Source organism: Cupressus sempervirens, chromosome 1 (assembly GCF_028749045.1).
Source record: "Cupressus sempervirens isolate cs-2001-9-10 chromosome 1, ASM2874904v1, whole genome shotgun sequence".
In the NCBI taxonomy this organism is placed as follows: domain Eukaryota; kingdom Viridiplantae; phylum Streptophyta; class Pinopsida; order Cupressales; family Cupressaceae; genus Cupressus; species Cupressus sempervirens.
In genome coordinates this window covers 372,653,861-372,678,591 of record NC_143118.1, presented here as the reverse complement: position 1 = coordinate 372,678,591, position 24,731 = coordinate 372,653,861, and the positions used below count along the sequence as shown (strand labels likewise).

General features: G+C 34.0%; 1 protein-coding gene across 1 annotated transcript; it reads right to left on the bottom strand.

Annotated features, from left to right (window-relative positions):
* Window positions 1-1,606: 1,606 nt before the first annotated feature.
* Window positions 1,607-5,054, bottom strand: LOC149577792 (putative glucan 1,3-beta-glucosidase A). The gene is made up of 4 exons (XM_089798020.1): window positions 5,050-5,054; window positions 4,602-4,742; window positions 1,965-2,172; window positions 1,607-1,735 (listed from the first exon to the last, which is right to left on the bottom strand). Exons 1-4 carry the CDS (start codon window positions 5,052-5,054, stop codon window positions 1,607-1,609), a joined length of 483 nt encoding a protein of 160 aa, XP_089654146.1.
* Between the last annotated feature and the right edge of the window lie 19,677 nt (window positions 5,055-24,731).

The window sequence follows — 24,731 nt, the reverse complement described above, 5'->3', positions numbered from 1 at the left end:
AAGTTTTACTATATACACATAGATGTACATGTTTAGGAGGAAGATAATGATTATTAAAGAAAAAAAATTCTAAATAAAATGACATTTCTTGCATCTCTAATAGCTAAGGTTAAAAATAAAATTATTTTTTAATGTTTTTCTTTGAACATATGCACTTTAGCCTACCAATTGTAATTTTGGTGTAGGCCCATCATTTCACAGTGGTTCTAAATTAGAAAATTTTAATGGAGTAGAGTGGGATTTAGAAATAAAATTATCTTTGAGATTATATTATTGTAGGGAAGGTTATTTTAAATATTGGTATCTTGTGATTTTTTATTTATGTGCATTGGGTTTAGTGAATATTGGTGCTATAAAATTCATAATTGTATTATGAGTGTTTCTTTTCAATGCTAGTAAATGAAAACTTAATGGATTCCTTTGTAGTTGAGGTGTGTTTAGATTAGAATGTAAAAGTGTTTTAAATCATTTTGTTATTGAGTGATATCAAATGTCATTAGGTATTGGAAATATATATTTGGTTATTTGTTGTCATTGATATCAAATGTTGGGATTTGGAAGCTCTTATTCTTTCATGAAAGCATTGTGCTTTAAAAGTATACTATATTTGAGGATGTAAGATTGTGTGTTGGGGATGAGAGTGCTACTAAACCTATAGAATAGTTGAAGGCAAGTATGTATTTAGTGTTAAACAAAAGTAGAAAATAAGTATGCATCATATGTAAGATAGGTATGTATTTAGTTCTACATAACCATGGGAGATGGATGTGTTGTAAGGATTATATTGTTTGCTTTAGAGTTATTTTCTTAAGTTCTAAGATCAATCAGCTTTGTCAAGATGTTAGTGGTTTAGTGAAAAAATTATGTAATCAAAGATAATAGGTATTAGATTATATTCTTCCAAATGTTTCTTCTTTGAAATTCAAGTTTTAGATATGCATATGTGATTCAATAATCGAGACTAATTATCAAAGTTAGTATTTGACTATTCAACATATTGTTTTGGTCTCTACATTTAAAGTTGTAAAATTGAGAGAGAGAGAGAGAGAGAGAGAGAGAGAGAGAGAGAGAGAGAGAGAGAGAGAGAGAGAGAGAGAGAGAGAGAGAGAGAGGAGAGAGAGAGAGAGAGAGAGATTATTTTCCTAAGTCAGATATAAACTTAGAGATAATCTAGATACGAAAAATGAAATCTCCAACTTGAAAAGTAAATATAATTATTTCAAATAAATTTTACAATAAAAATTTATGTAGTCAAGTTTAAACATTCTAATTATAATAAACGGATTACTATAAGAGACTTCTAGGAAAAACTATAATCAATGAGCAGTGTAATTTGAAGAAGATATAATCAAGAATTATATAATTCTTATAAATATTTTTATAATGAGTATCATTTGTACAATGGTAGTGTCAATTGTAGACATATTGATTGTACTATTAACATTGAAAATTTATTTAGTACCCTTTTTTTTTTTCATATTCTAGATATTTAATATTTCGTAAGCTTAATTTTTTTTTATGCACAATAGATGTTACTTTACTTGTAGAAATCCATTTTCGACCATCCATTTGAAGCTCCAATGTATATTTTTACTCTTATTTATATTTATAGTCTTGTGAGTCCAATAAGCCCATCCAAAAGAAGCGTTTCCATATACTTCCAATTGTGCTTGTCCAAACCTTTGATATTCAGATTTGGTTGCACCTTTCCTCTCCCATTCTGATACCCATTCTCCTAATCAAAAAAACAAATATCATTAGTTCTAAATTTTTAGTACAATATTCTTAAACATAATTGATATTTAATATGCTTTGGATTCTTACCAACATAAATTAGTGGACCATTTCCACTCATTAAGCTAGTCAAAGTGAGGCTCTTTCATTTTTAACATACTCTATATTTTGTTGCACTGACATGTCTTTGAAATTGTCATCAATAGATTATAGTAATGCACATCAACTACGGTTTTCGTTAAACCTTCGTTCATGTCAAACAATTCCTTGGAATCATTAGAACCAATTCGATTACACATCACCACATAAGCTAAAGAGTAGTTTCTGATGGTGTTGTATCTATTTTTGTAATATGATATTATTTTTTCCTTATCTACGCCAGGTTTATGAGGCTCATTTAGTAATTCAATTCCCAAGAGAGCATTGTCATTGGCATACCTGAATCCATGCAACATATAAATAAATTAAAAAAATGCACCATATGAATAACTACAATGAAGTAAAAATTATGATTTTAAATTTAAAACATGAAAAATATCTATAATTATAATTTAATAATATGAATAAAAATGTATTTTTTCCCTATTCTTTGGTATCTACAAAAAATTAAAGTTGCAATATCTTTAAATTGATAGAATTTAATTTTAAAATTTAATAAAATCAATATATAATGAGAAGGATAATTAATTTTAAAATACTATTATACATATTGTTTATTTGAAGTTTTGATAATTATTTAACATCATATGACTATAATTATTAAAGGAAACTTAAATTTAATACTTATTTTTCATTATTGAACCAAATTCAATTATATCACATAAACATATCCAAATATATCATTCAAATAAAATATAATGTTCCTTCTTTTTTGACTAAAAATTAATGTACTTTCCTATGAATTTCGTCTAGAATACATTTGATTAAAACTAATAGTTATGAGTGTTTCTTCCTCTCTTCCACATCTTTTATGCCCCCTTAAAATCTTATACTCTAGGGTTCATAACAATTTTATTTTTGTCAATCATTTATTTAAGTATTAAAGTGTATAATTGACCATATTTATTATTTTACAATTATTTTACAATAAAAGCATATATTCTAATTTTTAAGTAAGTAAAAATTAATAAATAATGACATTTTGGTTACTAGATAGATATTTCTCTTTTTCTTATCTAACACAAATCTTGGTTAACCAAAATGATCTAGTATCGTCAAGAAGAGCCAAAGAATATAATGTGGTCATAAACATAGATCCATTTGTCTAGTTATGTAATAAGCCTAACGTAAATATGATGATCTTATTTTAATGGAAGAACAACACTTGATTTTAATGAAAAAAAATAATTTCTAAAATTCTTTTATTATTTGATAGGATTAAAGTGAGCACCAAAAAAATTAACACTATGATCATTACATTAAGGAAAAATAAGATTCATAGATAATTTATCTTTGAAGCATACATTTGCATGTGATCAATGAATATAAATAGTTGGGTCTAGATTTTTACAATAATGTCCACTAGGAGACATGTATAGGAAATTTTACAAGGATGGAAATAATTGCACTCAGTGCAACATAGATATAGAAATGTCAAGCTATGGAACTTGAAAATACATAAACATTTTTTGGAGTTAGAATTCATTTTAGTTGTGCTATATGGTTGTGAGGTTAAAAAATATCATTTCAAGGAGCAAGTGGAGAAAAATAGAGAGAATTTTAACATTAAATCATCTATTTTGTATGAGAATGTCTTGGCAAAGGATGTATATTTCCCTATTGAAGTTGTAACTATGTGACATTGGCTAGACTATTTAATAAGAATATAGAACATGTAGTTGCATCACTAGTGCATCTTGGGAGAGAAAAAAAGTACTACATCAAACACTTTAATTCTACACATCACACCGAAAAGAACTATATAGGAAAGGGGGAAAAAAAAAACATTTATTGCGTAGATAAGGATTAGCTCATACAAGAGGTGAAACTGAAAGATGGACAATGCCTAAAGAAAGGTGGGAAGATAGAGATGTTATTGCACTAAAAAAGTGGTAGAGACAAAATGTCATTATATCATAGAGTGTTGAACCTAAAGAGATTTTTTGGATCAATTACATAGATATGAAAAACATGAAGACATTAAATATATTGTTTCAAGATTTTTTTTATAGGAAAACTCCTCACTGAAATTGCAAAGAAAAGATCCAAGTTACAATAGGAGAAGAATATTTAGTTAGTGGGAGCCTTCTCTTTTAAGCTTCACGTGCTTCATTTTGTTTGTGGACTACCCATAGGTTCTATAAGTTGTTTAACGTCATGGATATTATTAAAAGACTATGTTCATTCATTGAAAAGGAAAGAAAATTCTTCTACATTCAATCTAAGTCCTATACATATTTGGCTACATTTGATATAAGAAAAAAAAAAATATGCTTTAGTGCACATCATATTTGAAAAATTTTCATTTTCTCCGAATAAGAAAGGTGATTATTGAAAAGATTGTCGTTTCTTTTATTTATTGAAAAGATGTTGGACTTGCATTTATTGTATTTTGGTGTTGCTGGCCACTAAAATGCTAAAATGATTTCGTTAGGACAAACTAAAATTAATTCATTGGTCAATTTTCTATCCTTATTTGATAGAGGGCTTAAACATTAGACAGTAAGTTTCATTCCAAGACTTCAAGTGTTAAATAGTTAAAATTGACTTATTTTTAACAAGCTTAATTTTTTCCTTAGTGTGTGATGTTTAAAGGTGGTCTTCATTTGATAGGCCATTACATATTTGAAATACTGATCTCAATATTAATGGACATGGATTTAAATAACATCTTAATTTTAAAAATTTAAGGTTAATTGAGAATGTACCTGGAAGCAAGAAAGACAATTACAGAGATACTTTTGTCTGAATCCCATTCAATATGCCCATCTCTTGTTCCACTATGTTCGTAACTATTTTGTGAACCCGGGGCAGCGTGAAGATCTACTATAACTTGAATGTTATGTTTGCTGTAACATCAATGCCATCTCAGAGATATTCAAATAATCATAAATTTCGAAAATAAACATAACATGAAAGGCTGATTTTATCCATCAGGATATGGTTAAGGACATTATAGATGTTTTAAATCACTCAAATGTATATTTATTATTAATCTACACGCAGATAAGGTGGAGAATTAATAGAACATTAATTTTCTTATTCTAGATTTAGTAAAGTAGAAAAACTAAGTTATTAATTTTCTTAATTTTCTATCAATTTTCTATCCTCATAACTTGTGTGTAAGGAAACAGACAAGGAAAAGTAAACCAAGACCTCATAACTTAACTGGCTTGTCCAAAGGACTCGACACTAAAGTTGCCATCTCAAATTTGGCTAAACGTAATCCCAAGCCTAGATGCTAGAAAGGATTAACATGTATAACGATTTTATACTCTTACAAGACTAGTATTTATAACAAAAAATCAGATGGGCATTATCTGCGCTGTTGCATGTGATCAATGGAGGCTGTTTCCACAAAGTCAAGTTGGCGTTTACCCGTGATGGAGGTGAGGTCGTCCCAAGTTAAGATGAAAGTCAAGTTGGCCTTTGCCCGTGATGGCGGTGAGATCGTCCGACGTCAAGATGAAAGTTCAAATAGTTTGTCTCCATTTAAATCTTTTATTTTCTGAATATTTTTTAATCCATACTAGCAATTTTGAAGTCTATAAAATATAATTCAACAAATACTATCATTATTATTATTAAGACACGCAAAAGATCCTTTACCCAACCACAGGTAAAAATTGTCATATTCATAGAAAAGTTGAGACATATTTAGTGGCAAGTTGGGTAATAAAAGTATAATTACATATTGAATTCTACCACAACTTTTCTCACATACTTAGTATCAATCAATTGCATGATATAAATAGAAATAGACGCACGCAGATTTATAAAATATTTTTCTCTGCACGATTATGCACCATTTGACTAACTCTAATAATCTTCATATTTATAGGTCAGTGCTCTTTCTTCCGTGTTTAATGAACTCCAATTTATGCCGGAGGCAGGTATTGAAAGGCCAACTAATCTACCAAACCATAAACTTATAAACAAAAAAATGTTCACAGTGTGTTCTGATTGTCATGTCTTCTACTAATCAACATTTGTCTTCCACTTGTAAGCCTTTAAGGGCCCGTTTGGTGAGCGGAATAGGAATACGTATTCTGGAATAGAACGTATTCCTGTTCTCCGTTTGGGTCAGCCAATATTTGATGGGAATTCGCGGACTCCAAAATTTATGTTTTCTAAAATTAAAAAAACTGGAATAGGAATACGTATTCTAATAACACCTATTTGGGTGGAATTGCAAAACCCCATTTTTGGGCCAAAATTGGAATACGTATTCCTATTTTACTTCGTATTCCAATCCTGTTTTGATGCATCCGAACAAGGAATTCAAAATTTTTGGAATACGTATTCCTATTCCGCTCAGCAAATGAGCCCTAATGTAAACAAGCAAAACCATTCTGAAAATGGTTCATGGGTTTTCAAAAACAGGGACATCTTTTAGGATTTAGTTTTACACTAGAATCCCATTTCGAAAATTCTATTCAGAGCTTCACCCATGACATCTTCAAGGGTTTCTTTCATTTTTTCTATGTTGTTGTTGTGTGGTCCAACACCCTACAGTCATGCTTGATTAGTCATCCATGCTTTATTTTGTTTACGAAATTGACATAATTTGCCCCAGTTTTGTTATACCATGCTCTATTTTCATTTCTGGGATAAAGATATTTTGGGTTAATTCTATCATCTTATGCTTCCTTTTTGTTTTTGATCTTCACATAATCTGGCACAATCATATTATCCAAGTTATGTTTTCGTTAGCAGGATTGACAGTTCTGTGCCCAATTCTTTCATCTATGCTCTGTTTTGTTTGTGGGTTTGAAATTTTTTTGCCAAATTCTGTCATCCCATGCTTTGTCTTTGTTTGTGAGTTTATTTACTTTTTAAAAAAAATCCTTTTATATACATGTTTTTGGTTCTCTTCATTGCATAGTCTAAAGTGAAAAAGGCGAACTATACTGCGTGCAATTTCTCTAGTGCAATTTTGTTAGTCTTACATCGATGGAAGCACACTTATATAGTTGAAAATTGTAAGGACCAGGGACTTCATTTAGGACAAGATTTAAATGGAGACAAACTATTTGATATTAAATGGCACGGCCACGAAACTACAATTTGTAGTGGCCCTGACGGCTTTTCTATGGGAAAGTGGCTTTCGTGTCTTTTCCAGGATAGCTCTTTGTCTGGGTGCGGAAACTTCGGGAGTTCTAATTTCAATTATTAATTTCAATTATTTTCCTCTAATTTAGTTGATTATAAATGTAATACTCGCAACAGAAGTGGGTGCTTTTATAGAGAAATACATTCAAGTTAATATTTATGGAAGTCTGAAGTAATCTCTAGCAATTCAGGGGTAGCTGAAAATTAATGACTTTTAATAGACAAATACTATAAAAACGTTTTAATTGATAGAGGAGTCGTGATTATGGTCTCTAAGAAGGAGAGATTGAAGTTCATGGCTAGTATCTTTGTTTATTAAATTAACATTATAGTTTTCAATTGAACTATATAAGAAAATGAAAGGGAAGGGGATTTATAGTATATGATACTATGTTATAGTTTTTGGGTTGACATATGTTGACAATAATATGGAACTACCTTGTATTTTTTGCCAAAGACACTTAGTACTACAAACAAGGTGTACATACCTTACACCCTAATATTTTACAATTTAATTTGTTTTTTAATAATTTTTTTAGAATTGATTACTTTTTCTAAAGTATCCTCCTCTTACATAAGTGGCCTTATCATTTGAATTGCCTCTTGTTGTAGACATTTTGTTAAATTAAATTAGATTGTGTAAAAAAAATCAATGGTTTCCAAAATTCCTATTGTTTCATGAATGGAGATTACTATAGCTATAAGTTCAAAATACAAATTACTATAGCTATAAGTTCAATGTGATTCAATAAGAAGTTATAATGAAAATATTTACAAAAAAAAAAAAAAAGTGCTTGGGGACACACGGTCATCTCGTGAGAAGCCAAAGGTCAGACACTTAACTATTAATTAAATAAAACATATAAAAGAACATCAGGCTGCAAGAGCAGTGCCAGCCAAGGGAGGATCATGATCATCATGGCCCCATACATCAGTAGGGTTGGTGGGGGGCTCAGGAGGAGCCCACCCATCTGTAGCATCATCATTCTTCTATTTATCTTTATCTCCCTTTAGCCTAGGAGGCATGACAACCAAGCCACGGGAAGGACCACTTATGATCTAGATGGGCATAAGGCCATGCAAGAGTGGGGGCAACAAAGGGAGCCATTGAGGACTAGTCAGAATCAAGCCTCAAGGGAGAGGAAACCAAGCACCAACAACCTCCAAAATCACCACTGGGTGAGTGATGAGGAGACTATGAATTGGCGGTGTGAAATCGGAGGGCCAAAGAGCTATGGCCACACTAACAACTATGAGGAGGCTTTTGATCTCCATAAACGACATCAAATGGCACCTTGGCAACCTTATAGGGACCATTACCCCAATGAGCTAAGAGCTCCTATGGGTGGGCCACATCTAGAGCCACCTTATTAGTTTGTGCTTGAATCCATCACATTATTGCACATGCAAGCTTTAGTGTACATAGCAAAATTTATGTCAAATGATTTATGAGAAAACACAATAGCATTTTTGTCCTTCCATGTAGTAAATAAGACCTCCATTCTATAAGCATGCCAAATTTAAGAGTATTTATAGGAGAACCTAGGCGAATCCCCCTACAAGAACATATGCCAATAAAAGGCTTTTGGATGAAAAGGCATGAAAAAGTCATGAATCCAATGCCAATACTATTAGGCTCATCTACAAAACTAGAAAATATGCAAAAACATCCAAGGATGCTCACAAAAAGGGCATCTAGGATCCGGATCACCCAACTATTGAAAACAAGGGCCCAAAGGTAATCCCTAAAAAAGGACACACTAGACACGGTGCACAATTTTTGACTCAGTGATAACTTGCCAAACAATGGAAAATCTTTATCTCTAGGTATACTAAGAAGAATGAAAATTCCAATGCTAGTTGGGCATGCCCACCATAGGCAAGTGGGGGACCGACCAGTGATAACCCAACTTGGGTTTATAACTAGGCAAAGGAGTGGCAGGATACCATTTGCAATCCTTCCACCAAGGTTTGATAGGTTGAATACACAACTTGTGTAACAAAATGTGAAGATGCCACAGAAACTAAAAGATCAAATGTTTGTTGATCTGGATGGGATAGTCTAAATTGCACCAATAAATTTTCTCATGAGTGGAGGCTCAAGGTGACTCTAGAAAAATGGTCTTTAGGAGTCCTAATGCCAAAATTGAAAAAACACTATGCACTAACTCCATGGATATTAGCCAAGGGGATCCCTTGAATAGAGACAAAGGAAGACCACCACAAATTTTGTTGGTTCATAGAGAGACCATATCCAAACCCATCTCTTGCCTAATGAAGCCAAGGCTTAATGGCTTCCCAAGCTTTCCAAATTCCTTTGGCAACAAAGGTCCCTTGAAGTTGAACTGGTTCGAGAGTGACCAAGATGGTCTGAAGACTAATCTCTTTCTAGATAGACTAGTTGATTGGAAAGCATAAAGAAATATAGTGATGCAAAAGGATTTTCTAGGCTTCATTGCCAATGAGGGCATGAATGACCTACTTGGGACACAAAGAAATCCCCTACTTCTATGTAGAAAATAGGTCAAGGTCCCCAAAACATTTTAGGAAAACAACAAAAGTCCCATGCCACTTTGTAGAAGCCATAGTTTGAGGCATCTGAGGTCCAAATGAAGTGGCAAAATAAGTGCTCAAGCCTAAGATATGAAGCCTTTGAAGGCACCCAGTAGGAGGAGTAATAAACATGAGTGGAAACCAACACTATGGAGCAAATCTGGAATTTTCCAGCCAGCGAAAGTGGTTTTGTATTCTAGTAATCCAACTTCTTCTCCATTCTAGTCAAAACATCATTCCAAAGCTTGATAGGGGAGGCTTGGAAGGAAAAAGGTATGCCAAGAAACTAAAAAAATTCCACATTCTAAATCCATTTTCATTGAAACTTGGCAAGCCAAGGATGGCTAGGAAGAAAAGAGTGTCTGTGGCACAAAGTCTTGTGCCACTAGATAGAAGAACCAAAGGCAAGGTAAAAGGTATTCAGGCACTGTAAAGCATTGCCAATATTATCCCCTTCCTTAAGGAGAGAAAGAAGGGAGTCGTCAACAAAGTGTCCATTGACCAATTGCTTAGAGGAATCAAGGAGAGAAATGGCCCTCACCCACCCTGCTGAAATGGGTTTAACATGAAATCAATCAAACCCTTCAGCGACCAACACATACAAAGAGGGCCCACAAGGGAACCCTACTGAATAGATCTAAAGAGCCCAAAAGCCTTAAATTAATGCTCCTTAATATAATACCCCAAAATTGGCACATTTCAATGTTAACCAATTCTAGTCTATTTGATCAACCCTAAGTCCTATTTTACTAGGCAATTCTGATTTTGATTATCGACACTTGACCTAGGTGTCAAACGTAAAAACCCTAATTTGCATTAATCACACTTTTTATTTAATTCCTAAGTATTTGCTCAAATTAGCTACATTAAACCTATTGATCAAATTTAATTTAATTGTAAGTGTTCATACTTTAATTAAATTAAATTTCTTTTTTAGCTAATGTGTGAAGGAATAAAATCTATTAAATTTAATATTATCCTCATCTTAATTATTGAATCTTAATTATTCAATTAATTAAAGTTTATGCATTTATAAGGTCATATCTCATTTTATTAAATTAAATAATGTCTTCAAATCTTCTCTTCAATTCAAGAATGATCGATCTATCTCTTGAACTAGAATTGACCTAATCAACTTGTTCTTGCACTTAGGTGAAATTTGTTAACTCTCCATCACACTCAACATCTGAGTTAGTTAGCCTCACCTGCATAGTAAATCTTCCATCCTGACCAAATCTCATCTTCAATCTCAACTGTTCATCTGAGTTGATCTTGATGGTCATTGATTTTTGGAATGCTATTTAAGGAGTCTCCAATTCCTCGTTAAGAAAAGTGTTGAATTGATTTTGCATTGAATTAATGCTAGAATATCTACTCATTTCCATTCATTCATTCATAGCTTAATTTCTTATATTAAATCTCATATTATCTTAAAATGCATTCATATAGATTAATATACTCTTCCTATTTCTTAGCTTGATATGCATTTCATATAGATTAATTACATTCTCATGTTGCTTTTATAAAATCCTTTGTACTAGGGGTGTGGTTGCTAGCTTCTCATTCTAAGAGTATTAGAAAAATTGTTCTAGTTAGAAGGCAACAGGTCAAATTGTTGGACATTTCAGACGAACAATCTCATGTTCATTTTGGGATGATCTCTTAGGTAATGACTGTGTTGAAGAGTGTGTGAGGATTAAGGCCCACATTTCATACATATATTTTTGGTGTCCACCACCGAGCACAAAAATCAAAATTTTTGGCCTCATTTACTTTTTTTCTACGTTTTTAATGATTTTGTTGCAGCCATCTATACCATTTTTCTAGATTTTCACATGAGAAATCTCATTTTCGTGTGAAGCACTAAAGATTTTGCCCCTTTCATCGCACTCCCTCGCATGAAAAAAGTGCATAAATGCACAGTTTCTCGGGTGGTGCACATAATTTTCTTGCACAAACCTGTGCATGATTTTGCACAAAATTTTGCAGGAACTCAAGAAAAATAAAAATTTTCAGAATTTAGTTTAGTCAATATGTTTAGCTAACAATGTTCTCTAAAGCATTTTCTTTCTAATTTCTAGTTTCTCTATAGCTTAATAGTGGTTTGTAGGATGTTTGATGAAGACACCTTTATCTAAACACTTCAAACATGTACTGACTATGTGATTGTAGGACACTTATTAAAGATATGCATATTGAAGACTCATTTCAAATCTAGTTAAATGCATGTCTTCTTTTTGCTTTCAACACATAGTATAATTAGGGCTTGTGAACTTTGTAGGGTGCAAGACAAGGAAATAAGGGACTATGCTCTTTACAACTTGGAAGTCATGCCCAAGAATAAATTAGAAACCTAGAAGCCTTTGAAAGGAAGCATCTGAGGGAGGCAAGCAAGTTAGTGGTTCTCCAGTATGCCTATTTTCTATGAAGGGATGATGATTTCCTTTTAGGGAATCAAAATCTTGAGAAAGGAAAAGTCCAGATCAATTAAGCTAACTTGGTGATTAACATGTCGTGCATGTTTGGGCAAGGTGATGAGGTAGAGGAGTATGCTCTTTCCACTTGAGGGAAATCAGAAACTCAGACCTTAGATCCAAACCACCAGTCTAAGTCAACCGTTAGAGGTCCTGCCAGAGCGATCCAACCTCTGAGAACGACCCAAGTGAGCATAGCCCTTTAGTCGAAGATTCCCCCTCACTATAATAAAGAAGCTTTATTAAATATTAGGTTTTTTTTAATAGAAATTTTTGAAATTTAGGTTGTTTTTAATAGAAATTATGTTTTACAAATAAATATGTATGGCAAACCGAAATGATGATACTAAGGAAATAAATAATGTTCCTCATAACCCTACACCAAACAATCTAGTGCCCCCTCGAGACCATCCACCAAATGATCCCGTACCCCTCAAAACCCTCCTTGAATTGAAGATTTGATATTTGAAAATCTTGTTGAATTAAGGGCTTTTCATAAAACATATAATATTGTACCCGCATTGGCTCCTATGTTATCTATGTTGAAAACCATAATGGATAATATTGAAACACTTACCAATGAGCAAAATGTTGCTCTTTGTTGGCATGATGAAATGCATGCCACGTTTGATGATGGGTTTGACTATGATGAGGTTGTGGCCCTAAATATAAGTAAAGATGATTTGGTTGCCCTTTTTGTAGACAAAAAAAACCAGTAACCAAGTCAAATGCACAAAGCTCAAACTATCAATTAAATGGTGCACAAATGAGGCTATGCATGGAAACTTTTGGGATCATTGGTTGATGGTTTTTGACATCACTCCACAGAAATTTAGAAATGCCATTTTATTTCATTTGAAAATTATATGTAGAATTTGTGTTGGGCCTCAAGGTAAACTATTGGAGCATGAAGCTCAACATGGTTGTAGGAGGAGGAGCTCCTCAAGATAGACCCTTTTCCTAGTGAAAGAAATTTGGTAATTTTGTCCTCCCTACTGATGTCGCACCCCCTCCTCAAGTGTAGCATCTTTATATCATTGAAGAGGCTAGCTCTCAGACTATTAGAGCCATCCATAGATTGAGTAGCCTATTAATATCCTAGACTAGGTTAGTGCTACCTACCCATGTTGATGATGCTAGCATGAGTTCATCATCAGCGAGCTCGTCACATGTTTGTGTGCCCCATACTTATGTAACATGCAAGAATATTTGTATGGGTCCCATAGGTGATCTTTCTAAGTATCAATTTGTATTTGATGAGGATACACCAGATGCATGTACAGAGGCTACACACCCTGACGCAAGAGAGGAGGGGCATACAGAGCCATGGAATCCTATGTTAGGATGTATATACATTTTTTTTTTTATGACATATACGATTTAAAATTAATCTTTATAATAAAGTAATTTTAATTTTTAACCCATATTGACTTATACATGTATGTGATCTTCATTCATATTTAGCTAATGAATGAGGAGGAGCTTAGACAAGTTGATGATGTCATGTTCTCATCTATTTCATTTGGCCTTGAGACATCTATGGTACATTATGTTGTGTTCTTATTCTTTTTTCTATTTGATATTGTACCATATAGGGTTTCTAATCTTTCTTTTTTCTTGCAGGTATCACCTATCAATGGAGGATAGAGTGTAGGGGATGAGGTAGGAACCATTGACAAGGAAAAGGTAATTAGGTGATTTCTATTTGATTAAATATCAATGCATTCTTGTAAAATATTTGTGGTAATAAAATTTAATTACATTCTTTATTCTATAGGGCATGGCTACTAGTGATGAGCCCCTGCAAATTTCATGTCATAGATGTTCTAGCATTTTCATTCCCACTTAGATCCCCCTTGTATGTATAAGTATCATTTATTTTTTATTTTCCTTATTTTTATAAATAAATTCAAAACTGATTTCCATGATATTAACAACTAGTATTTTGTATCTCATAGGAAACACCTAGTGCATAGGAGGTTGGACGACAAAGTTTTGTATCTTTGTTGACACATCCATTATATCTTGAGGAGGAGTCAACATAGGTAAGTTGTAGTTTTAATTATTGATTATATGTTATAAATTTAGCATGATATGAATTATAATGTTATAGTTTAACTTGTAGATTCATTTTACAAACATATTTGAACATACACATGCCACAATCAACAAGGTACATGCATTGCGAAGGACATATGAGAGGACTCCTAACTAGTGCAAGAGGTCAATGAGAGAGTATTTATGATGAAATTTTAATACTATAAATGTTCATTAAAGAAAATATCATTATGCATTTGAGTAATTCAATGTTAGATGCAAAGAATCATATAAATTTAGTAGTGTAACTTTGAGTTTTCCCTTTTTGTTTATGTAGGAGGCATCCAATCCACCTAGTGCAGTGAAGAGGCTGCATTTTGATCACCCACTAGTAGCCTAGGATAGTATAGTTGTCATAGGATGTGTCATGAGACATTTTGAGATGGCACATGACACATTGTTTATAGAAACATTGATATTATATACATTCTGATGGCATGATCATCCACATTTTGTATATGGATATATGTATTTTGATGTATATTTTTGTCATTTATGTGCACAATGATATATATATATATATATATATATATATATATATATATATATATATATATATATATATATATATATATATATATATATATATATATATATATATATATATATATATATATATATATAGTATTATTCAATTTATCGTGGATCATGTGTATTGTTCATGTTTATGGAATATCATTCATTTTGATCATGTTTAATATATTTGATTCAAATGCAATAATTTGTGAATAACATTTTAACAACCTTTATTATCAAATTTTGATGTAATTTTTTATTCAAAATGCTATCATATATGTTTAATTTGAAATAATCTCTACAATCCACCTCCTTCTCCCTGGTACATCAACTTTATAAAGAAAATGAGAACAAGTTCTATTATGAGACTTTACTACACATTTGACTTACCAAGCCCACATGATATTTTGGTAATACAAGAAAGGTTCAAGGCTTCCATCAGCATCACATGATTGATATGTATGATTTTAGATCAACCAACAGCTCTACAACAACTATAAATCAATATCTCAAACAAATTTTAACTAGATGTTGTTGTTAGCATATTTAAATCACAATCATAGCAAGGTCATTTCACACCTTATATATGTGTTTCTAACCTTTTATGGTCATTCTTAAACCCCTAAATAACTCTTTGCACTCATTTTCATCTTTGCAAGAAAAAGTTGCAAAAGTTGCAAAATTGCAATCTTGTAACTTTTGCAATTTTAAGCAATTTTTGGTATAACTTAAATTTTTTAATTAAAAAAGTTCACCAAACTTGTTAAGGGGTCCTGTTAGGTTGATTTAAACATTCCAAGATGGTTTTTGACCCTTGGTAAACTTTTCTACCACTTTGGTCAACCTAACCCCTATTGAGCAACTTATAGGCATAACAGCAACCTACGAGAAAAAACCCACTTAACAACTAAGTTAACCTTACCTAAGGACCTAATAGGTCTTATTAAACAGCTAGTGATGTGCCTAGCATCACTATAAGCAAAAATGACAAGAAAGAAGCACTAGGTACAAACTAGACTGCTTAGGTGCTCCTGCACTAGGGTGATCACGGATGATGGATGCTCTCCATGGCCAGAACAAGGGTGTCATTAGGGTTCACCTACCTATTCAAAGCTAATGGCACTTACAATTCAATGCCAAGATTAGTGGTTTCAAATTTACGCTATGATGCACCTATGAACTAAGGCACACTGCAACTTTTGGCATTGAGTGAGATCCCTATGCCGAATCCAAAAGGAATGCAATCTCTTGAAAGTGAGATAGGTTATTTTAGGCCTTAGCATGGCCATCATGTAGCATCCAATGTTTCATCAATATCCCTCATGAGATCCAAGTTATGACCCTCAAAAGATCAACCTCGATATGCACTTAGAGCACCTTGTAGACTCTTCGATACAGGGTGGCTGTGGATGATGGAGTCTCTTTGTAGCTAGAACAAGGGTGTCACTAGGGTTCACATCGCCATTTGGAACTAATGGTACTGATGATTTGATTCCAAGACCAGCAGTTTTAAAGTTACGCTATGATGGAACTATGAACTAAGGTACACTGTGAGTTTTGACATCGAGCGAGATTTCTATGCCGAATCAAAATAGAATGTGATCCCTTGAAAATGAGATAGGTTATTTTAGGCCTCAACATGATTATCATGTAGCATTTGACATTTCATCAATATCCCTCATGATCTCTAAGTTACAACCCTTGGAAGATCAACCTTGATACACACTTAAAGCACCTTGGAGACTCTTCAGTACAGGGTGGTTGTGGATGATGGATGCTCTCTACTGCCAGAACAAGGATGTCGCTAGGGTTCACCCATCTAGCCAGAGCTAATGGCAATGATGATTCAATGTCAAGATTAATAGTTTCAAAGTTACACTATGATGCACCTATGAACTGATGCACACTGCGAGTGTTGGCAACGAGCAAGATCATTGTGCCGAATCTGAATGAAATGTGATCTCTCTAAAATGAGATAGGTTATTTTATGCCTCAGCATAACTATCATGTAGCATTCAATGTTTCATTGATATCCCTCATGAGCTTTGAGTTACGACCCTTAGAAGATCAACCTCAATACACACTTAGAGCACCTTGGAGACTCTTTAGTATGGGGTAGCCACGAACAATGGAGGCTCTTTGTGGCTAGAATAAGGATGTCAATAGGGCTCACCCACCCATTCAAAAATCATGGCACTGATGATTCAATGCCATGATCAACAGTTTCAAAATTATGTTGTTATACACCTCTGAACTGAGGCACACTGTGAGTTTTGCCATCGAGCGAGATCATTGTGCAGAATTCAAACAAAATGTGATCTCTATTATTTTAGGCCCTGGCATGATTGTCATGTAGCATTCAACATTTGATCAATAGCCCTCATGAGCTTCAAGTTACAACCCTCAGAAGATCAGCCTTGACACACACTTAGAGCACCTTGGAGACTCTTTGGTACAGGGTAGGCACAAAGAATTGAGGCTCTCTATTGTCAAAATAAGGGTGTCACTAGGGTTCACTCACCCATCTAGAGCTAATGGCATTGACAATTTGATGCCAAGATTAGTAGTTTCAATGTTACACTATGATGCACCTATGAAGTAAGGCAAACTAAAAGTTTTGGCATCGAGCGAGATCACTGTGCCAAATCCAAATGGAATGTGATCTCTTGAAAATGAGATAAATTATTTTAGGCCTCACCATTATTGTCTTATAGAATTTTATGTTTCATCAACAGCCCCCATGAGCTCCAAGTTAAGACCCTCAGAAGATTGACCTTTATATACACTTAGAGCACCTTGGAGACTATTCGGTATGGGGTGGCTATGGATGATGGAGACACTCTATGGCTAGAACAAGAGCATCAATAAGGTTCACCTACCCATCCATAGCTAATGGAACTAATGATTCGATGCCAAGATAAGCGATTTTAAACTTATGTTGCAATGCACCTATGAATTGAGGCACATTGCAAGTTTTGGCATCGAGCTAGATCATCGTGCCAAATCCAAATAGAATGTGATCTCTCAAAAATGAGATAGGTTATTTTAGGCCTAGCCATGACTATCTTGTAGCATTTGACATCTCATCAATATCCCCCATGAGCTCTAAGTTAAGATTAAAATCATCATTTTTTAAGTCCCTCTGCATAAATTGGATTAAGTAAAATCATCTCTATTTTTTACATTAAATCAACAAGTTTACATTTAAAATATCTCAACTATTTCATCATTATTACATCAATACACAACTACCAAAAATCGTAGTGTCAGAAATAGTAGTGTCAAAAATAGTCAAAAATTGTAGTGTTAATAAAAGTATTGTAAAAATTCGTACTGTCAAAAAAAGAATAGTTTTTTCTTCATTCTACTCCTTATTTAGGTTTCTATCTTAATGATGTATCTACATTCCAATATCATAAAAATATTATTAACTTATTGTATTAAGCAAGATAATCATTGGTTCACTAAATCATTATGAATAGAATAACATAATAAGTAAATATACCTAGTCGAGTGTTCTAGTAGGGTCCTCTCTCTATTTTAGGGTCTCCAATAGGGCTTCATGATCAACATTAGTAATAGTAAAAAGTTCTTTTACTTTTGGCCTTCCTTTATGCTTCAACAACTTTAAATTTGTTGCTATAATAAGATGTGAATATATGAGAATTGTTTTGTGCTTCTAATAGTCTTTAAATGTAGGAATTTCATTCCTTCTAAGCATGTATGTTTGCAACCATGTTTACAATGGCAGGTATTTGTTTACTTCTTACACAACATGCTAACCAAAAGTCTGATTTCTTATCATTCCCCTATGGTGCAACCAATGTAAAGACATGTCTTAGTTGAAGAAGATCTGATAGATGGTTATGCTCAAGTGAACTTTCCATATCATCATTTTTGATAGAGGGTATGATAGACAATGGAGTAAGATAATTTGGACCCCATGTGTCCACCCACTCACTTGACTCACAATGATCCCAATCATAGTGAAAACAACTAGGACAAAAGCAAGCTAGTTGTCATGTTCAAATGGTCCATGCACTAGAATCAGAGCTCCAAAATGAATGCATTTTTGATGAGTCTCTCACTAGAGTACAATCTAATCTATCATCTATAGACTCTTCCTCAAGCAACTAAAAGAACCTAGATACTACTGACTCAAGAGTCCCCCCTATAATAATGCTAAACTACACCAATCAACAATGCTACAAGCATCAAGACTGTCTGCTCCTAAAATCTTCAATTGCTCCTTAACTAGAGCTCTCTTCACACATGCCCCTACTCCATCATGTTCTCCTTTCCCATGACCCAACTCAAAAACAATCCAAATATGAGGCAACCCCCTCTCTATGTGCATCTTGCACAACTAATAAAACATGTGAGCATTCTTGAATTGACTTGTACAATTATCTAATAATCTTCCAACTACCTTCCGCACTATCAAGGGCATGTCTATATGTTATATGGATGAAAATAACAATATGAATGGAGGTTTAACATTGAGATTATGTCTCATTTTGAGGGTGCAATGTGTAGTTCTCAACAAAATCAACAACAGATATACTAGTGCGAATGGGAAAAGTCCCCTTACACATTCTAAATTGTTGATCTAACCATTGACAGCTATGACTATGTCTTGCATACTTGTAGAAAATTTTTGTCTTGAAATCTAAAATATAACTACCCACACTAATTTCTTTTGCAACCAATTCACATCTAGAGCTTACTCTTCAATGTGTATTTAACCATTTCATATACCATTTTTTTACTATTTTCTTCCCAAGATCTTGTTTGCACCCCTCATGGAAACATGTGTCAAACTTGGATAAGCCACTACATTCTAAATACTTCTCATATGAACAAGCATTTCTATAAAAGAAACAACTATCAACTCTATGACATAAACAATTATCTAGGAGGTCTCTTGATGATTTTGGAGGACCACTAGGACCACAATTCTCCAACATTTCTTTACTATACAAAGTAGAACAGATGAAGCATAATAGTTCATGGTGTATAGAAAACTTGACATGATATTTGCAGCATGTATTTCAGATTTTAAGTGGCACACAATAAAATGGCTTCAAAGATTCAAAAGCCCTTTGTGATATATGAAATCTTGGATGAATCTCTCTAAATTGTTTGAACAACTTAGTTTGACTTACCTCCAAATAATGTTTAGGATGTGGCATGCGGTCTATGATGCCGATTCTCAACTTTAACACATTTTTAGCATTGGGTGATACTCTTGAGCTAGAGTTCCAAAATTGTGTAATTTCTTCCTTCACATCATGAGATAGCTTCTTATCAAAATGTGGAAATCTACCACCAAAAGCCCATGTTTCATGTTGAAGAGGATCATTGATTCTCTCTTGTCTACTAACTACTCTTTTCAAAGTAGTATGATTTAGGTTCAAGTCAATACAAGTTTGTCTCATATATCGATGTTGTAATAACCCTTTGAGGAGCTCTCTTATCCTTCTCTCTGCTATTTTTCCCAATGCTATTGAGAGCACTAAAAAGATTCTTCACAATAATGACATTTCTTTCCAATTTTTTATTGACATGAATCTTTTGCATCTTTAATAAGTGCATAAAAAGTTGGCATTGCTCCACCACTATCTTGTTGTCGAAAAATATTTTATATATACTTGAAACCCATTACCGAATGGTTCTTTCTAATTTTTCCCTTCCAAATTGGTAATAATTATTTTATCAATTTCAATTATCCATTTTGATTTTCTCGAATCTTCATGTCAGTTATAATTAGGAGATATATAAGGTTCTTGTGCATTGTCATTTTTGGCATGGTCAATCATGCAATTTACATTATGACCTACTAACATTTCATTCTCCAAATTTTCATTCTCTAAATTTTCAATCCTGGCATTATTGATACCTTCTTTTTGTATTTAGCCTTTTGATGACTACTACTCCCCATTCAAAAAAAAATATTAGACACATAATCATATATTATCGAACCTTTTTCAATTGTATGGGCCCCAAAAAGTCAGTTTTCTCCAAATCCGTGAAAATGGCCTGCAAAAAGTGTGATTGTCGGGTCTACAATGACAAGCAATATGTTGAGAAAAGCATGCCAGTATTTTAGGTAACCAATCTCATATCAAGTATCTGATATCAAATCAGATACCCAATATGAGATTGGGTACCCAAAACTAATTCCCAAATTTTGGATGGAAGTGAACAATTTTTATGGGCAATGTAATCAAATTTGATTATTATATATGATTAATATATATGATTATTATATTATATTGCTATGATTTTTACTATAAATATTAAATTTAGTATAGTAATATATATAATAATAATAATAATTATTATTATTATTATGATCTATGATCCATTTGGTTGTTTTGAATGCATTGAGATGGGTCATAGGTCATATGTTAACCTATGACCCCTCTCAATGCATTTGCTGACAACATATGTTCCTAGGGGACCTAGGGACCCTAGGGACACATTTGGTTGGTTCCAGTACGTTGAGAGGGGTCATAGGTTAACTTATGACCCCTCTTGATGAATTTCATGACATCATATGTCCCTAGGGGCCCTTGGGCCCCTAGAGATGCATTTGGTTAGTTCAAACACATTGAAAGGGGTCATAGGTTAACCTATGATCCCTCTCGATGCATTTGAATGCATCCAAAGGGGTCATAGGTTAACCTACAACACTTCTCAACACATTTCATGACAATGTATGTCCCTAGGGGCCTTATGACTCCAAAGGACTCATTTGGTTGGTTCGAATGCATTGAGAGGTGTCATAGGTTAACCTATGATCCCCCTCAATGCATTTCATGACAATATGTGTCCATAGGGGCCCTAGAGCAATTAGGGACCCATTTGGTTGGTTCAAATGAATTGAAAGGGGTCATAAGTTAACCTATGAGCCCTCTTAATAAATTTTATGAAAATGTATGTCCCTAGGGGCCCTAGGGCCTATAGAGACCCATTTGATTGGTTCCAATGTATTGAGAGGGCTCATAGGTGTCGATGCATTTCATGGCAACACATGTCCCTACACATTTGGTTGGCTCAAATGTCCTGAGAGGGGTCATAGGTTAACCTATGACCGATCTTGACACATTTAAACCTACAAAATGTGTCCCTATGGGCCTTAGGGCCCTTAAGGAAATAGGCTAACCTATGACCCATCTCAACACATTTCATAAAAATATATTTCCCTAATGGCCCTAAGGCCCCTATGGACACATTTGGTTGGTTCAAATGCATTGAGAGGAGTCATGGATTAACCTATGACCCCTCTCAATGCATTTCATGATAGCATATGGGCCCATAGGGATACATTTGGTTGGATCAAATGTGTCGAGAGGGGTCATAGGTTAACTTATGACCCTTTTTGATGCATTTCATGACAACATATGTCCCCAGGGGTCCTTAGTTGGTTTGGATGCATCAAAAGGTGTCATAGGTTAACCTATGACCCCTCTTGATGTATTTCATGAAAAAATATGTGCCTAAGGGCCCTAAGGGCACTAACAGACTCATTTGGTTTTTTTTTTTATTGCGTCGAGAGGTGTCGTAGGCTAACTTATGACCCCTCTTGATGCATTTCATGACAACATATGTCACTAGGGGCCCTAGGACCACTTAAGACACATTTTTTTGGTTTGAATGCATCAAAAGGGGTCAAAGATTAACCTATGGCCCCTCTCAATGAATTTCATGACAACATATGTCCCTAAGGGCCCTAGGGCCTTGAGGGACCCATTTGGTTAGTTCAAATGCATCGAGAGGGGTCATAGGTTAACCTATGACTACTCTTAACACATTTCATGAAAACATATGTGTCTAGGGGCCCTAAGGCCCCTCGGGACACATTTGGATGGTTTGATCACATTGAGAGGGGTCATAGGTTATCATAGGTTAACCTATGACTCCTTTTGATGCATTTCATGACATGTGTCCCTAGGGTCCTTAGGATCCCTAGGGACACACTTGGTTGGTTCGAATGCATGGAGAGGGGTCATAGGTTAACCTATGATCCCTCTTGATGCATTTCATGACAATGTATGTCCCTAGGGGTCCTAGGAACCCTAGGGACACACTTGGTTGGTTGAAATGAATTGAGAGGGGTCATAGGTTAACCTATGACCCCTCTCAACTCATTTCATGACAACATATGTCCCTAGGGGCCCTAAGACCCCAAGGGATGCATTTGATTGGTTTGAATGCATCGAGAGGGGTCATAGGTTAAACTATGACCCCTCTTAATATATTTTATTAGAACATATGCATCAAGAGGTGTCACTGGTTAACATATGACCCCTCTTGATGTATTTTATGAAAACATATGTCCTTAGGGACTCTAGGGCCCATATGGACCCATTTGATTTGTTTGAATGCATTGAGAGGGGTAATAGATTAATCTATGACCCCTCTCAATGTATTTCATGACAACATATGTCCCTACAGGCTCTAGGGCTGCTAGGGACGAATTTCCTTTGTTTGAATGTGTCGAGAGGGGTCACAAGTTACCCTATGACCCCTCTTGATACATTTCATGTTAAAATATGTGCCTAGTTGCCTTAGGGCCCTTGAGAACCCATTTGGTTGGTTCAAACACATCGAGAGGGGTCATAGGTTTGCTTGTAATCCCTCTCGATGCATTTCATGACAACATATGACCTTAAGGGCCCAAGGACCTCTAAGGACACATTTGGTTGGTTCAAATGCATCGAGAGGGCTCATCCTAGGGATGCATTTGGTTCGTTTGAATGTGTCAAGAGGGGTCATAGATTAACCTATGATTGACCTATGACCCCTCTCAACGCATTTGAACTAACCAAATGCATCCCCTTGGGCTGTGTTGAGAGGGTTCATAGGTTAACCTATGACCCCTCTTGATGCATTTCATGAAAACATATGTCCCTAGTGGCCCTAGTACCCCTAGGGATCCATTTGGTTGGTTTGAATGCATTGAGAGGTGTCATAGGTTTACCTATGACCCCTCTTAATGCATTTCATGACAACATATGTCCCTAGGTGCCCTAGGGCCCCTAGGGATGCATTTGGTTGGTTGGAATGTGTCAAAAGGTATCATAGGTTAACCTATGACCCCTCTTGATGCATTTCATGACAATGTATGTCGCTAGGGGCCCTAGGGACCCGAGGGACCCATTGGAAATGTGTTCAAAGGGGTCACTAGGGCCTCTAGGGCCCCTAGGGACATATGTTGTCATGAAATGTGTCGAGAGGGGTCATAGGTTAACCTATGACCCCTTTTGATACATTTTATGGCAATATTATATTTAATAATAATAATTTATAATACTGCATATTTTAATATAATAATAATAATATATTATTACTATATACATTTAATAAAAATAGTATTTATCATATATATTACTATATTATATTTGGTTATAATAATAATTATATATATAACTGTATTATATTTAATAATAATTATAATCATATATAATAATAATAGTTATTAATAATAATCATAATCATATGTAATAATAATAATAATGCCCACACTTCCCACATTTTTATTTCCCTCAAATATGGGCCGTTTCCCTCTAAAATTTCCAATGTGGGTGGTTTCCCTCCAAATTTTTGTGAATTAGAAAATTTGGACTTTTTGGGTACCCGATTAGGCTTGGTATTTACCAAAGCTATTTGGTCAACTCAAAAAACATGTTTGAGAAGAGTTTCATTGACATTCAAACTTCGAGTAGCCATTTGACAATATTATTTTCATCGAAATTCAATGAAACATAAATGGTTTTTTTATAACACTCTCAAAATTCCACCAATATAATTGTTGTCAAATTGTGAGATTGATAAGTATTTATTAGTTAATTTTTAATGAAGATAATTTTAAAATCTTGATTGACATACTAACTAAAAAATAGCTATAACTTTCAAACAGTATAACATTTTTGAAATCTGAAAGTTGTGTTACATTCTATGCTTTGCCTAGTATAAGGAAAAAAAATGGTAAAGTTTTCAATTAGTTAAGGTGGTCAAACATGAGAGTTTCTTATGTTGAAAATTTTATAGTAGAAAATTCATATTTAATTATTTATTTGG